The sequence below is a fragment of the Oncorhynchus tshawytscha genome, linkage group LG09 (assembly GCF_018296145.1).
Source record: "Oncorhynchus tshawytscha isolate Ot180627B linkage group LG09, Otsh_v2.0, whole genome shotgun sequence".
Lineage (NCBI taxonomy): Eukaryota > Metazoa > Chordata > Actinopteri > Salmoniformes > Salmonidae > Oncorhynchus > Oncorhynchus tshawytscha.
In genome coordinates this window covers 8,375,063-8,392,869 of record NC_056437.1, presented here as the reverse complement: position 1 = coordinate 8,392,869, position 17,807 = coordinate 8,375,063, and the positions used below count along the sequence as shown (strand labels likewise).

At 45.2% G+C, this 17,807-nt stretch overlaps 1 protein-coding gene across 4 annotated transcripts in view; it reads left to right on the top strand.

Annotated features, from left to right (window-relative positions):
- Positions 1-17,807, top strand: part of ptpn13 (protein tyrosine phosphatase non-receptor type 13) — a 148,253-nt gene that overhangs the window by 77,284 nt on the left and 53,162 nt on the right. For all 4 annotated transcript variants that reach the window (XM_042326447.1, XM_042326448.1, XM_042326446.1 and 1 more), the window contains exons 8-10: positions 7,569-7,661; positions 9,151-9,247; positions 17,460-17,685. In XM_042326447.1, the coding sequence (XP_042182381.1) occupies positions 7,569-7,661; positions 9,151-9,247; positions 17,460-17,685 (416 nt within the window). The remainder of the gene's footprint in view (positions 1-7,568; positions 7,662-9,150; positions 9,248-17,459; positions 17,686-17,807) is intronic.

The following is a 17,807-nucleotide window of genomic DNA, read 5'->3' as shown; positions in this document are numbered from 1 at the left end:
TAACATAGTGAGGCCTTTCCTTCTCTCTCCACTAGTGTGTGACTCAGATAAACATAGTGGGGCCTTTCCTTCTCTCTCCACTAGTGTGTGACTCAGATAACATAGTGGGGCTTTCTCTCTCCACTAGTGTGTTGGTGATTATTGCCTTGGAAGCAGAAAATTCAAACAGTTATAAAATAGAAAGACAAAACATTAATGAATCAATTATCAAATGATTCACTGGGAGGATTAGATCTTCAAAGTAAACTATTCATCTTCCCAAATACACACACACACACAGTCTCTCTTTCCCACTCTGCCCTGTTCTCCTTCCTCCCTTCCCTCTGCGGAGTGTGTTGGCGTGGGGAATGTGCTGAGATGTTCATTCCAGATTAGCTGTGGGTGTGTCTGTGTGTTTGAGCCTGGCCCTCCTCGGCTCTTTATCCTCTGTCTTGGGCTTGACTGCCACCCTCCCACAGCCTGTGTGACGATGGCTAAGGCAGTACAGGGCTGGATGGCCTTACCACGTTACCGTTTCTGTCCCAGAGAAGAGTCAGTGGCTCTGTTTTGATTTGTTGACAGCAGACTGTGTGAGAGGAGGCAACAGGAAGCACCGGTGTAGAATACAGATGTGTCTTGTCCTCTGGGAGTGTTTCTGGCTACTCTGACTGCGTGAAGAATCATGTCACCTTTACTGCTGGTCTGCTCCTCTCGCTCTCTCTCAGCAGAGCTGTTAGTCTAATGGTGAAAACAGATTGATTTAGTGACTTTTTTTTTTGTCTGAATTAAATGAAAGGTTAATGGTTGGTTAAATGTAATAGAGCTCCCATTCAAAAATCATTATCAGGAGGCCATGCCTTTAAACCACTGTCCACACCCTCTCTTTATAGTTAGATAGTGCTGGGCCATATTACCCCGGGCGGGGCGGGGCCATGTTACCCCGGGCGGGGCGGGGCCATGTTACCCCGGGCGGGGCGGGGCCATGTTACCCCGGGCGGGGCCATGTTACCACACAGACTTATCAAGGCAGATGGCTGGGATCAAGTAAATGCACGTTTTGCTCTAGTTTAGACTAGGAAAGTCAGCTGAATGGGAGGTAAACAGGGTGACGAGTGTATAGCGTCTGAACTGAACATGTATGTATGTATGTATGTATGTACGTATGGCAAAGCTTTTCAAATGGCCCCCCAGCTCTCAGAACAGAGGTCCCAGTGAATGGGTTTTAAATAACTAAAACATGTACACCGGTGTATTTAGATGGACGACACCTTCACAACCTGCGTTAGACCTGAGTGTTATGATTCAACTTCTCTTCATCGACGTGACGGACACTACTAATGGTCCCGTTAAGAGAGTGGTCACGGCACTGAACCTTATCAGGGTTGGTGGAACAACGGGGCCAGGAAGGAGGACCAGAAATAAAGAGAAGTCATGTTACACAGGATGGGGTCAGACGTGTTGGTACTGTTGTAGACGTGGGTTGGTGGGTTGGTACTGTTGCAGACGTGGGTTGGTACTGTTGCAGACGTGGGTTGGTACTGTTGCAGACGTGGGTTGGTACTGTTGCAGACGTGGGTTGGTACTGTTGCAGACGTGGGTTGGTTCTGTTGCAGACGTGGGTTGGTTCTGTTGCAGACGTGGGTTGGTTCTGTTGCAGACGTGGGTTGGTTCTGTTGCAGACGTGGGTTGGTTCTGTTGCAGACGTGGGTTGGTTCTGTTGCAGACGTGGGTTGGTTCTGTCAGACGTGGGTTGGTTCTGTTGCAGACGTGGGTTGGTTCTGTTGCAGACGTGGGTTAACCGGTTCTGTGTTGGTCTTCAGCTATTTCCTCAGACGTGGGTTGGTTCTGTTGTAGACGTGGGTTGGTTCTGTTGTAGACGTGGGTTGGTTCTGTTGTAGACGTGGGTTGGTACTGTTGTAGACGTGGGTTGGTACTGTTGTAGACGTGGGTTGGTACTGTTGTAGACGTGGGTTGGTACTGTTGTAGACGTGGGTTGGTACTGTTGTAGACGTGGGTTGGTACTGTTGTAGGCGTGGGTTGGTACTGTTGTAGGCGTGGGTTGGTACTGTTGTAGGCGTGGGTTGGTACTGTTGTAGGCGTGGGTTGGTACTGTTGTAGGCGTGGGTTGGTTGGTACTGTTGTAGGCGTGGGTTGGTTGGTACTGTTGTAGGCGTGGGTTGGTACTGTTGTAGATGTGGGTTATCCGGGCCAGGTGTGTTGGTCTTCACTCACTAGGCTATTTCCTCAGAGCTGCTGCTGATGGGCAGAATGACAGAATCTCCATTTGACATACCTTTTCTGTCGGAAATGTATGTACACACACACGCGCACACACATGATGAAAATATACTTGGCTTACAATTGTGTCCATGAAAGATGTCCCTTGACTCATTTGATTGGCTGTAGGCCTACTAAAAAAACATTACCACCCCTCCCTGTAGCATTTAGTAAGGTCTTCGCAGCCGATGTCAGATTTATTTACTACTTTTACTTACTTAATCATCTTTATTCCCAATGGGACAGACGTTAGTCAGGGTCAGTGTGAATCCGCTTTATAGATCTGGAGTCGCAGTGGAAGGATCTGAGGAACTATTTTTTTTGTCAATAGGTGAACCGGTCAATCGTGGCCTACTCACTCAGCATCGATATCCCTGTTGCTTTAAGTGTCTTACCATTCTGCTCTGCTCATTGTTTACGTAAGACACCAAATAGGCCAGAAACCTACTGTACTGAGAAGTCTTTTTTTTTTTAACCGCACGCCTACATGAGAAATCTCTGAAGAATGTTGTTTTTAAAGTATGTCCAGTAGCATGGAGTGAGCAGGACTTTCTGGTTTTGTAAACACTTGAAGGTATGTTGGACTGACGTCATGGGTTTTACCACAGTAGAGAGGTATACTACAAAGCAGGTTCAATGACTTAGCTCGCTAACTTACCTAAATATTCAGATTTTTTTTAAATATATTTTTTTAAAGGATAAGCTTGAACTGTGCGTGGTCTAATTGACTCAGCCAAAAACACATCTAAGTTTGTTTTTCTGATTGATTAAGAAAGCTATTGGTGATTTCTGGTTCTTTATCAAAGTTAGATGGCTAACTCATTGAACCTGCTTTGTAGTGTACCACTCAAGAGGTTACATATTTTATTAATCAAATGTTTATTTGTGTTTAAAATAGTAATGTTCAAATATATCGCAGTCCGCATTTTGGAATGACAGAATGCGTTTTAAACTTGTGGTTGTGCATTGATGCACCCAAGACAGCATTAACGTTAAAGACAGCAATTCAACAAAACCTCTTACACCCGTAAGCCTGATGAAGATCACTTTTCTTTCATTTTGATTTTATTGTCTCAGTTGAAGAGTTCTGACTCACCCATGGAGTTTAGTCAGATGTCCTCTCACACAGCCAGTCAACCCTGCCTCTAATCCATCTAGTCAGATCTCCTCTCACACAGCCAGTCAACCCTGCCTCTAATCCATCTAGTCAGCTATCCTCTCACACAGCCAGTCAACCCTGCCTCTAATCCATCTAGTCAGATCTCCTCTCACACAGCCAGTCAACCCTGCCTCTAATCCATCTAGTCAGATCTCTCACTCATACAGCCAGTCAACCCTGCCTCTAATCCATCTAGTCAGATCTCCTCTCACACAGCCAGTCAACCCTGCCTCTAATCCATCTAGTCAGATCTCCTCTCACACAGCCAGTCAACCCTGCCTCTAATCCATCTAGTCAGATCTCTCACTCATACAGCCAGTCACCCTGCCTCTAATCCATCTAGTCAGATCTCTCACTCACACAGCCAGTCAACCCTGCCTCTAATCCATCTAGTCAAATCAGCCAGTCAACCCTGCCTCTAATCCATCTAGTCAGATCTCCTCTCACACAGCCAGTCAACCCTGCCTCTAATCCATCTAGTCAAATCTCAGCCAGTCAACCCTGCCTCTAATCCATCTAGTCAGATCTCCTCTCACACAGCCAGTCAACCCTGCCTCTAATCCATCTAGTCAAATCTCCTCTCACACAGCCAGTCAACCCTGCCTCTAATCCATCTAGTCAGTCAACCCTGCCTCTAATCCATCTAGTCAGATCTCTCACTCACACAGCCAGTCAACCCTGCCTCTAATCCATCTAGTCAGTCAACCCTGCCTCTAATCCATCTAGTCAGATCTCCTCTCACACAGCCAGTCAACCCTGCCTCTAATCCATCTAGTCAGATCTCTCACTCATACAGCCAGTCACCCTGCCTCTAATCCATCTAGTCAGATCTCTCACTCACACAGCCAGTCAACCCTGCCTCTAATCCATCTAGTCAGTCAACCCTGCCTCTAATCCATCTAGTCAGATCTCTCACTCACACAGCCAGTCAACCCTGCCTCTAATCCATCTAGTCAGATCTCTCACTCACACAGCCAGTCAACCCTGCCTCTAATCCATCTAGTCAGATCTCCTCTCACACAGCCAGTCAACCCTGCCTCTAATCCATCTAGTCAGATCTCTCACTCATACAGCCAGTCACCCTGCCTCTAATCCATCTAGTCAGATCTCTCACTCACACAGCCAGTCAACCCTGCCTCTAATCCATCTAGTCAGTCAACCCTGCCTCTAATCCATCTAGTCAGATCTCTCACTCACACAGCCAGTCAACCCTGCCTCTAATCCATCTAGTCAGATCTCTCACTCACACAGCCAGTCATCCCTGCCTCTAATCCATCTAGTCAGTCAATCCTGCCTCTAATCCATCTAGTCAGATCTTTCAGCCAGTCACCCTGCCTCTAATCCATCTAGTCAGATCTCCTCTCACACAGCCAGTCAACCCTGCCTCTAATCCATCTAGTCAGATCTCACTCATACAGCCAGTCACCCTGCCTCTAATCCATCTAGTCAGATCTCTCACTCAACAGCCAGTCAACCCTGCCTCTAATCCATCTAGTCAGTCAACCCTGCCTCTAATCCATCTAGTCAGATCTCTCACTCACACAGCCAGTCAACCCTGCCTCTAATCCATCTAGTCAGATCTCTCACTCACACAGCCAGTCATCCCTGCCTCTAATCCATCTAGTCAGTCAATCCTGCCTCTAATCCATCTAGTCAGATCTTTCACTCACACAGCCAGTCACCCTGCCTCTAATCCATCTAGTCAGATCTCCTCTCACACAGCCAGTCAACCCTGCCTCTAATCCATCTAGTCAGATCTCCTCTCACACAGCCAGTCAACCCTGCCTCTAATCCATCTAGTCAGATCTCTCACTCATACAGCCAGTCACCCTGCCTCTAATCCATCTAGTCAGATCTCTCACTCACACAGCCAGTCAACCCTGCCTCTAATCCATCTAGTCAGTCAACCCTGCCTCTAATCCATCTAGTCAGATCTCTCACTCACACAGCCAGTCAACCCTGCCTCTAATCCATCTAGTCAGATCTCTCACTCACACAGCCAGTCATCCCTGCCTCTAATCCATCTAGTCAGTCAATCCTGCCTCTAATCCATCTAGTCAGATCTTTCACTCACACAGCCAGTCACCCTGCCTCTAATCCATCTAGTCAGATCTCCTCTCACACAGCCAGTCATCCCTGCCTCTAATCCATCTTGTCAGATCTCCTCTCACACAGCCAGTCAACCCTGCCTCTAATCCATCTAGTCAGATCTCTCACTCACTCAGCCAGTCATCCCTGCCTCTAATCCATCTAGTCAAATCTCCTCTCACACAGCCAGTCAACCCTGCCTCTAATCCATCTAGTCAGATCTCCTCTCACACAGCCAGTCAACCCTGCCTCTAATCCATCTAGTCAGCTATCCTGTCACACAGCCCCGCCTGTCTTTAATCCATTTTGTCAGCTCGCCTGTCACAAAGCCAGCCCTGCCGCTATTCCATCTAGTCAGCGCTCCTCTCACACAGCCCTGCCTCTTTCCCTGCCCGAGGCTGTTAAGACTAGAGGAATATTCACAACACTTTGCAGTGTCAAGCTAGCTATCTTCACCTATTATTTATGATATTTTCTATCTGATTATAGGGACTTTTCACGACATCTTTCCATATTTGTTTACTTTCCTGGTATGAGTTATTTGTGTTTTCTTACTGTTGTCTCCAACAGGTTTAATGTGTTTGTTCACAAACGATTTTAGAGAATCAAATTCCCCCAGCAGTTGGAAAGGAACTGCTGCTCTGAGTTCTCAGGTTGTGTCCCAGATGGAACCCTATTCCCTATATAGAGCACTACTTTAGACCAGAGCCCTATGGAACCCTATTCCCTATATAGAGCACTACTTTAGACCAGAGCCCTATGGAACCCTATTCCCTATATAGAGCACTACTTTAGACCAGAGCCCTATGGAACCCTAGTCCCTATATAGAGCACTACTTTAGACCAGAGGCCTATGGAACCCTATTCCCTATATAGAGCACTACTTTAGACCAGAGCTCTATGGAACCCTAGTCCCTATATAGTGCACTACTTTAGACCAGAGCCCTATGGTTTCCTATTTAGTGCAGAGCCCTATGGAACCCTAGTCCCTATATAGTGCACTACTTTAGACCAGAGCTCTATGGAACCCTAGTCCCTATATAGTGCACTACTTTAGACCAGAGCCCTATGGAACCCTAGTCCCTATATAGTGTACTTTCAACCAGAGCCCATATAGGGAATAGGGTGGCATTTGTGACACCGCCTCAGTCTCACTACCACGTGTGGACTCCGTTTCCCCTGAGTTAGACCGTCTTCGCTGCTAATCAGTCAAATCCTCTTCAAATGAATTTATTTCAATGTATTTGGTTGGGACATAAAATATGGCTTCTTGGCTCAAACTAGTTTTTCTGTGTCAAAATGAAAAACCTACTTTGCATGATTTTATAGCCATAACTCACAGTGATGCTGTGTCTACGGATGTGTTGGAGCTGTGAAAGCAAAACGTGACTATGATGCAGTGACTGTTCTCTCATGAAAATTCACTGCTTGTACAAAACATTAGGAACACCTCCCTAATATTGAGTTGCACCCTATTTTTGCCCTCAAAACAGCCTTAATTTGTCAGGGCATGGACTCTACAAGTTCTCAAACGTTCTATTGGGAAGCAAATTGACTCCAGTGCTTCCCACAGTTGTGTCAAATTGGCTGGATGTCCTTTGGGTGGTGGACCATTCTTGATACACTGGAAACTGTTGAGCATGAAAGACTCAGCAGCTTTGCAGTTCTTGACCAACTCAAACTGGTGCGCCTGGCACCTACGACCATACCCCGTTCAGAGGCACTTTCGGCTTGCCCCATTTAAATATTTTGTCTTGCCCATTCACCCTCTGAATGGCACACATACACAATCCATGTCTCAATTGTCTCAAGGCTTAAAAATCCTTCTTTAATCCTTCTCTTCGTTTATACTGATTTGAAGTGAATTTAAAAAGTGACATCAATAAGGGATCATAGCTTTCACCTGGTCATCAGTCTGTCATGGAAAGAGCAGGTGTTCCTAATGTTTTATACACTCTGTCTATTTGACACACAGCAGCTTCTCTACTGTCTGAGTAAATTTCTGTCTTTCAGAGCATAGAGATCCAATATTATAACTCTTGATTTTAATGTGTCTATCTTTCAGATCCTCTCCACTCCCATCGGAGGTACCACAGTGACTACAGCTCGTCCAGTGAGAGCCCCTCTGTAGCATCCTCCGACACCGACTACAGACAAGGTAGCATATCATTCAAGCCAGTCCTTTCTCAACTTTAAAATACAAACACTGCATGTTCGTTACACGCAAGGTGTTTCAAATTCCACAGCGAAAGAGGAAAATGTGTCGTTGAATGTAGATTCGTTATGAGTCATGTGTCTTGAAGCCAGAGCTGATTATTCACCAGTGGTGGAAAAAGTACACAATTGTTATACTTGAGTGAAAGTAAAGATACCTTTTTAATAGGAAATGACTCAAGTGAAAATCACCCAGTAAAATACTACTTCAGTACAAGTCTAAAAGTATTTGGTTTTAAATAGGCTTAAGTATCAAAATGAAATGTAATTGCAAAAATGTAAAATAAAAAGTAAATGATTTCAAATCCCTTATATTAAGGAAACCAGATGGTACAATTGTTCGTGTTTTTTAAATTTACAGATAGCCAAGGGCACACTACAACATCATTCACAAACTAAGCATTTGTGTTTAGTGAGTCTGCCAGATCAGAGATGCAGTAGGGATGACAGAGATGTTCTCTGTTTAGTGAGTCCTCCAGATCAGAGATGCAGTAGGGATGACAGAGATGTTATCTGTTTAGTGAGTCTGCCAGATCAGAGGCAGTAGGGATGACCAGAGATGTTCTCTGTTTAGTGAGTCCTCCAGATCAGAGATGCAGTAGGGATGACCAGAGATGTTCTCTGTTTAGTGAGTCCTCCAGATCAGAGGCAGTAGGGATGACCAGGGATATTCTCTGTTTAGTGAGTCCTCCAGATCAGAGGCAGTAGGGATGACCAGGGATATTCTCTGTTTAGTGAGTCCTCCAGATCAGAGATGCAGTAGGGATGACCAGGGATGTTCTCTGTTTAGTGAGTCCTCCAGATCAGAGGCAGTAGGGATGACCAGGGATGTTCTCTGTTTAGTGAGTCCTCCAGATCAGAGGCAGTAGAGATTACCAGAGATGTTCTCTTGATAAGTGCGTGAATTGGACCGTTTTCTGTCCTGCTAAGCATTTAAAATGTAAGAAGGTCTTTTGGGTGTGAGAGAAAATGTATGGTGTAAAAAATACATAATTTTCTTTAGGAATGTAGTGAAGTAAATGTCAAAAATATAAATTAAAATACAGACACCCACATAAAATGACATAAGTACTTTCAAGTATTTTTGCTTCTGTACTTTACACCACTGGTGTCCACTTCACGTCCCCCTCATCTTGGAAAGGAAATTCTAAACAGCTTAACTGCACTCCCAGCAACCTCTGACACTGCTGCTGTTAACCGTTGCTTAGTACTATGAATGTGTGATACTTCTGGTCTGTTCCACTTTCACCGTCACTACTCGACCAACTCCCCTCGGAGGCTGCTGCCCCTCGGAGCCTGCTGCCCCTCGGAGCCTGCTGCCCCTCGGAGCCTGCTGCCCCTCGGAGCCTGCTACCCCTCGGAGCCTGCTGCCTGTTAGCGCGTGCTATTGATCATGTGATGTAACTTGATATATTTTATTTCTTCTGTTTCAGTTAAGAAACCAGAGGATGTGAGACGTTACAGCTCCCAGTTGGCTCTCTCAGACCATCACGGCATGTCTCTCACCAGCCACAAGGCACACAGACACAGGTACATCCCTGTTAAGAATTACACCTGAGATACAGGCATGTCCGTTCCCAGAAGAAGATTCACCTGGGCTTTGTTCATTAGGATACGCAATGGAAGAAAACAGTCCGAAACAGCGAGGTACCATCTGAACTTGTCCAATAGCAAAGGCTCCTTTTTTGTTTTTCATTACACAATGTTAAAAAAAATGTTTTTAAAGTTGTGCTATGGTGTGCCTTAATGAAAACAACCCTTCAGCTGAGTGCGCTCTCTCCCATCTCATATTCCTAGTGTCCAGTCAAATGTCTGAGACCTGCTATAGAAACGTGTGTTTGTGTGTGTGCATACCCTGCTCTATAGCATTTAGATTATATATCCAGCAGTATGTGGACACCCCTTCAAATTAGTGGATATGTCTATTTCAGCCCCACCTGTTGCTGACAGGCGTATAAAATTGAGCACACAGCCATGCAACCTCCATAGACAAAACATTGGCAGTAGAATGACCTTACTGAAGAGATCAGTGACGTTCAACATGGCACCGTCATAGGATGCCACCTTTCCAACAAGTCAGTTCATCAAATTTCTGGTCAACTATAGTGCTGTTATTGGGAAGTAGAAACATCCAGGAGCAACAACGGCTCAGCCGTGAAGTGGTAGGCCACACAAGCTCACAGAACGTGACCGCCGTCTGTCCTCGGTTGCAACACTCACTACTGTATTCCAAACTGCCTCTGGAAGCAACGTCAGCACAAGAACTGTTTGTCGGGAGCTTCATGATATGGGTTTCCATGGCCGAGCAGCTGCACACAAGCCTAAGATCACCATGCACAATTTCAAGCGTTGGCTGGAGTGATGAATCACGCATCACCATCTGGCAGTCTGATGGAGGAATCCGGGTTCGGTTGATGCCAGGAGAACGCTACCTGCCCCAATGCATAGTGCCAACTGTAAAGTTTGGTGGAGGAGGAATAAAGGTGTTTGGCTGTTTTTTGTGATTCGGTCCAGGCCCCTTAGTTTCAGTGAAGGAAAATCTTAATGCTGCAGCATACAATGACATTGTAGACAATTCTGTGCTTGCAACTTTGTGACGACTGTTTTGGGGAAGGCCCTTTCCTGTTTTCAGTGTGACAATGCGCTGTGCACAAAGCTAGGTCCATACAGAAATGGTTTGTCGATCGGTGTGGAAGAACTTGACTGGCCTGCACAGAGCCCTGACCTCAACCCCATCGAACGCCTTTGGGGTGAATTGGAACGCCGACTGTGAGCCAGGCCTAATCACCCAACATCAGTGCCGACCTCACTAATGCTCTTGTGGCTGAAAGGAAGCAAGTCCCCGCAGCAATGTTCCAACATCTAGTGGAAAGCCTTCCCGGAAGAGTGGAGGCTGTTATAGCAGCAAAGGGGGGGGGGGACCAACTCCATATTAATGCCCATGATTTTGGAATGAGATGTTTGACGAGCAGGTGTCTACATACTTTTGGTCATGTAGTGTATATACCGTGGCCCAGGATAGACACCTGTCAATGTTCAACTAAATGTATGTATCTCAGGGTGAAGCTATTCGCACATCGCTCACGTTGCACAAGACTGGGAAAACGGAGAGGTGTGTCGTAGTTAAGGTTTGGAAACACGCCAGTCCGAGTGGAGTTATGTATCAGGATAAAGGTTTAAAATAAAAATCTGGAAATGTATATCATAGAAGGTAATTCATCCCGTTTTCAATTATTCACACTTGTTCCAGGGTAAGGTGTGCTTCCTAAAGGGTAATGTTTTTTTAACTTCCTGAAGCAGTCTTACCCATTAGCTGTATGATGTTTTATCTATGGCCCTCCTGCACCCCCTGCTGGTTAAATAATGTATAACCTGGCTCTATGGTCTAGTCTTTTTATTTTTTACCTTTTATTTAACTAGGCAAGTCAGTTAAAAACAAACTCTTATTTACAATGACGGCCTACGGCAACTGCCTTGTTCAGGGGCAGAACGACAGAATTTTGGCCTAAAGTAGTGCACTATATAGGGAATAGGGCATCATAGGGCTCTGGTCAAAAGTAGTGCACTATATAGGGAATAGGGTTCCATAGGGCTCTGGCCTAAAGTAGTGCACTATATAGGGAATAGGGTTCCATAGGGCTCTGGTCTAAAGTAGTGCACTATATAGGGAATGGGGTTCCATTGGGCTCTGGCCTAAAGTAGTGCACTATATAGGGAATAGGGTTCCATTGGGCTCTGGCCTAAAGTAGTGCACTATATAGGGAATAGGGTTCCATTGGGCTCTGCTACTGGCTGTGTGTGTGATATCAGTGTGATTTCCACGGTCGGCTGCAAGCTGGCTGTAGTGTGGTGGGGTGTGGTAGGTTAATCAGTGCCAGTAGGATTTCATAATTGATCCTGTGTGTAGGCAGACAGTTTGGGCACAGGGCCACAGAGTGGAAAGACACACACTCACCCAAACAGCTGTTCTGGCGCTTTAGATTTTAGTGATACAGTGCATTTGGAAAGTATTCAGACCCCTGGACTTTTTCCACATGACCGCCTTATTCTAAAATGGATGAAATAGTTTTCCCTCATCATTCTACACACCATACCCCATAATGACAAAGCAACAAAAAAAATATTTTTTTTTTCAAATTTATTCGAAAGAAAAACCTGAAATCACATTTTACATAGTGCCAGTCTAAAGTTTAGACACCTACTCATTCAAGGGATTTTCTTTACTTTTACTATTTTCTACATTGTAGAATAATAGTAAAGACATCAACTATAAAATCACACATATGGACTCATAGTAACCAAAAAACTATTGAACAAATCAAAATAGATTTTAGATTCTTCAAAGTAGCCACCCTTTGCCTTGATGACAGTTCTGTACACTCTTGGCATTTTCTCAACCAGCTTCATGAGGAATGCTTTTCCAACAGCTTTGAAGGAGTTCCCACATATTCTGAGCATTTTATTGTCTGCTTTTCTTTCACTCTGCGGTCCAACTCATCCCAAACCATCTCAATTGGGTTGAGGTCGGGTGATTGTGGAGGCCAGGTCATCTGATGCAGCACTCATCACTCTCCTTCTTGGTCAAATAGCCCTTAAACAGCCTGAAGGTGTGTTGGGTCATTGTCCTGTTGAAAAACAAATTATAGTCTCCCTAAGCGCAAACCAGATGGGATGGCGTATTGCTGCAGAATGCTGTGGTAGCCATGCCTTGAATTCTAACTAAATCACTGACAGTTTCACCAGCAAAGTACCATCACACCTCCTCCTCCATGCTTCACGGTGGGAACCACACATGCGGAGATCATCCATTCACCTACTTTGTGTCTCACAAAGACAGTGGTTGGATTCAAACATCTCAAATTTGGACTACTGGTCTAATGTCCATTGCTCGTGTTTCTTGGCCCAAGCAAGTCTCTTTATTTTAGTAGTAATTTCTTTACAGCAATTCGACCATGAGTGCCTGATTCACGTGGTCTCCTCTGAACAGTTGATTTTGAGATGTCTGTTACTTGAACTCTGAAAAAATGTATTTGGGCTGCAAATTCTGAGGTGCAATTAACTCTAATGAACTCATCCTCTGCAGCAGAGAACTGGTCTTCCTTTCCTGTGGCGGTCCTCATGAGAGCCACTTTCATCAGAGCGCTTGATGATTTTTGCTACTTGAAGAAGCTTTCAAAGTACTTGACATTTTCCGTATTGACTGACTTAAAGTAATGATGGACTGTCGTTTCTAGTTGCTTATTTGAGCTGTTCTTGCCGTAATATGGACTTGGTCTTTTACCAAATAAGGCTATCTTCTGTATCTAATATATTTTGACATGTTTAACACTGTTTTTTTGCTTATTACATGATTCCATGTGTTATTTCATAGTTTTGATGTCTTCACTATTATTCTACAATGTAGAAAATAGTAAAAATGTAAACCCTTGAATGAGTAGGTGTGTCAACTTTTGACTGGTACTGTAACTATTCAGACCCTTTACTCAGTACTTTGTTGAAGCACCTTTGGCAGCAATTACAGCCTCGAGTCTTCTTTGGTATGATGCTACAAGCTTGGCACACCTGTATTTGGAGAGTTTCTCACATTCTTCTCTGCAGATCCTCTCAAGCTCTGTCAGGTTGGATGGGGAGCGTCGCTGCACAGCTATTTTCAGGTCTCTCCAGAGATGTTCAAGTCCGGGCTCACCTGGTTCACCTGTTGGAAGGTGAACCTTCGCCTCAGTCTGAGGTCCTGAGCGCTCTGGAGCAGGTTTTCATCAAGGATCTCTTTGTACTTTGCTCTATTCATCTTTCCCTCGATCCTGACTAGTCTCCCAGTCCCTGCTGCTGAAAACGTCCCCACAGCATGATGCTGCCACCACCATGCTTCACCGTAGGGATGGTGCCAGGTGACCCTTGGCATTCAGGCCAAAGAGTTCTTTGGTCTGATGAAACCAAGATTGAATCTTGTTTCTCATGGTTAAACTCCAAGCAGACTGTCATGTGCCTTTTTACTGAGGAGTGGCTTCCTTCTGGCCACTCGACCATAAAGGCCTAATTGGTGGAGTGCTGGAAAGGTAGTTGTCCTTCTGGAAGGTTCTCCCATCTCCACAGAGGAACTCTGAAGCTCTATCAGAGTGACCATAGAGTTCTTGGTCACCTCCCTGTCCAAGGCCCTTCACCCCCGATTGCTCACTTTGGCTGGGCGGCCAGCTCTAGGAAGAGTCTTGGTGGTTCCAAACTTCTTACATTTAATAATGATGGAGGCCACTGTGTTCTTGGGGACCTTCAATGCTGCAGACATTTTTTTGGTAGCCTTCCCCAGATCTGTGCCTCGACACGATCCTGTCTCGGAGCGCTATGGACAATTCCTTCGACCTCATTGCTTGGTTTTTGCTCTGACATACCTGTCTATATAAGGTCCCACTTTTGACACTGTGTGTGCCTTTCCAAATCATGTCCAATCAATTGAATTTACCACAGGTGGACTCCAACCAAGTTGTAGAAACATCTCAAGGATGATCAATGGAAATAGGATCCACCTGAGCTCAATGTTGAGTCTCAATACAATGGGTCTGAATACTTATGTAAATATGATTAGGTTTTTAATTTTTAATACATTTTCAAAAATTAAGAAACCGGTTTTCATTTTGTCATTATGGGGTATTGTGTAGGTTTCTGAGGGTTCTTTTTTATTTAATCCATTTCAGAATAAGGCTGTAACTTAACAAAATGTGGAAAAAGTCGAGGGTTCGGAATACTTTCCGGGTTGTGTGTGTGTGTGTGTGTGTGTTTATCTCTATCCATCATCCTCTAAAACCAGTAACCGAATGTCCATAACGTTTTTAATGGAGTATGTTAAACTATCCAGTTTTATGTGACGCAGGCAGATTGGCTATGGAACCAAGACGTCTTTTCTCCACGTTTTAGTTGCTTGGGGGATTTTAGGACAACTTTTAACTAAACCTTTTGTGTTGGAATACTGAAAGAAGGTGATACCCGTGACTAGCGACTGGCTAGCGTGGGAGCACAGCGTGATGATGAGAGAAGGTGATACTCGTGACTGGCTAGCGTGGGAGCACAGCGTGATGATGATGAGAGAAGGTGATCCTCGTGACTAGCGACTGGCTAGCGTGGGAGCACAGCGTGATGATGATGAGAGAAGGTGATACTCGTGACTAGTGACTGGCTAGCGTGGGAGCACAGCGTGATGATGATGAGAGAAGGTGATCCTCGTGACTAGCGACTGGCTAGCGTGGGAGCACAGCGTGATGATGATGAGAGAAGGTGATCCTTGTGACTAGCGACTGGCTAGCGTGGGAGCACAGTGTGATGATGAGAGAAGGTGATACTCGTGACTAGCGACTGGCTAGCGTGGGAGCACAGCGTGATGATGAGAGAAGGTGATCCTCGTGACTAGCGACTGGCTAGCGTGGGAGCACAGCGTGATGATGATGAGAGAAGGTGATCCTCGTGACTAGCGAGGGAGCACAGTGTGATGATGAGAGCAGGTGATCCTCGTGACTAGCGACTGGCTAGCGTGGGAGCACAGTGTGATGATGAGAAGGTGATCCTTGTGACTAGCGACTGGCTAGCGTGGGAGCACAGTGTGATGATGAGAGAAGGTGATCCTCGTGACTAGCGACTGGCTAGCGTGGGAGCACAGTGTGATGAGAGAAGGGGATCCTCGTGACTAGCGACTGGCTAGCGTGGGAGCACAGCGTGATGATGATGAGAGAAGGGGATCCTCGTGACTAGCGACTGGCTAGCGTGGGAGCACAGTGTGATGATGATGAGAGAAGGGGATCCTCGTGACTAGCGACTGGCTAGCGTGGGAGCACAGCGTGATGATGATGAGAGAAGGTGATCCTCGTGACTAGCGACTGGCTAGAGTGGGAGCACAGCGTGATGACTCAATCACCATTCATGGTACTGTTTGAATGACTGACCATCTGTGGGTTAACACAGTGGTCAAACACACCTGATCTGTAGCATTCTCAATGAAGAGACATTCCCACAGAAGTCATAGGCTCACTGAAGCCAGGAGAGTTGAAGGCTGATTAAACTTGAATAGACAAAATGCATGTTACTGTGTGAATTAAATTGTCATGTTTGGATTTCTTCAAGCATTCATAAAGAGCCTTGCATGTTGATATGTTTCATTGTAGTGTAAGTGGTATGTGATTACCGTTACAGAGACATTGTTATTCTGTTCATCAGAAGGCTGATAGTTCAGAGGACCGACACAGGGGTGCACCCTTATAATTTAGACCAGTTGTGATGACTATTTTTTTTATGCCTTTGTTTTAATGTTTTGGGCAAAGTGATGTTAGGAGATACTGGGCCATGTAAAGTGATGTTAATTAGACGATTGGAGATACTGGGCCAATCAAAGTGATGTTAATTAGACGATAGGAGATACTGGGCCATGTAAAGTGATGTTAATTAGACAATAGGAGATACTGGGCCATGCAAAGTGATTTTAATTAGACGATAGGAGATACTGGAAGTTAGTGCTCAATTCCGAGTCTCGTATTTCTATATGTATATATATATATATATATGGTCGCAGGTGATATATATATAAATTATAGTTATTTTATTTTTGCAAATATTTCTAAAAACCTCTTCGCTTTGTCATTATGGGGTATTGTGTGTCGATTGATGCGGAAAACAATTGAATCAATTTTAGAGTAAAGCTGTTATGTCACAAGATGTGGGAAAGGGGTCTGAATACTTTCCAAATGTATGTTCTTGTGCTTTTAGATTGATGTCTAAGCTTCAGTTTGATCAGGTGAAGCACACAGGACCGTATCACATCCTTGAAAGACTTTTCAGGTTTTTCACATCTAAAATAAATCTCCTTGACATAGTTTGTCAAAAATCCAATGAATGCATAATTAGGACAATACACAACCTTTCTCAGGCATTTAACTTTGTCACCATGTTGCTGACTGACAGTGTCTGGATAGAAATGTCTAATGTAGAACATACACTGAGTGAACAAAACATTAAGAACACCTGCTCTTTCCATGACCGACTGACCAGGTGAAAGGGGAAGGGGGATACCTAGTCAGTTGTTCAACTGAAATACATTCAAATGTGTCTTCTGCATTTAACCCAACCCCTCTGCATCAGAGGGTTGCGGAAGGGTGCCTTAATCGATATTGACGGCGCCCGGGGAACACCAGGTGAGAGCTATGATCTCTTATTGAGTCACTTGTTAAATCCACTTTAATCAGTGTAGATGAAGGGGAGGAGACGGGGTTAAAGAAGGATTTTTAAGCCTTGAGACGATTGAAACATGGCTTGTGTGTGTGTGTGTGTGTGCCATTCAGAGGGGGAATGTGCAAGACAAAATATTTAGGTGTCTTTGAACGGGGTATGTTAGTAGGTGCCAGGTGCACCGGTTTGTGTCAAGAACTGCAACGCTGCTGGGTTTTTCACGTTCAACACTTTCCCGTGTGTATCAAGAACGGTCCACCACCCAGGATCCCTGTAGAGTCCAAGCCCTGACGAAACAAGGATATTCGGAAGAGCAACTCAATATTAGGAAGGTGTTCTTAATGTTTTTGTACACTCAGTGTATATGCTTGTCTAGGTCATGTAGAGTAAGTAATCATGGCAGTTCTATGCATCTTATTTCCATGTCCTCCCCATGCAGGCGGTATGAAGGGGCTGCACACACATGAATGTCTGCAATGTATAGTATGGAATCCATCGTGTCCGTTCTGTTGTACATTTCAATCTGTTTTTCCCCCAGGCGACATGAGGGTGCAGCCGACGAGGGTCTGATGCTCCAGAGACGTGAGGAAGAGGTTCAGAGGCTCCAGGCTCACCTGGCTAACAGGCTGTCCAGGGCCTCCCTATACCCAGGGGACGACCCCCGAGCCAGCCTCTACACCGGGGATGAGCCCCTGGCACGCACCTCCATGCTGGACCTCCGGGACCCTCTCAATGCAACGCTACCACACCACCGCAAACCTAAGGTAGCCTACCGCATAAGCAAACCTAAGGTAGCCTACCGCATAAGCAAACCTAAGGTAGCCTACCGCATAAGCAAACCTAAGGTAGCCTACCGCATAAGCAAACCTAAGGTAGCCTACCGCAT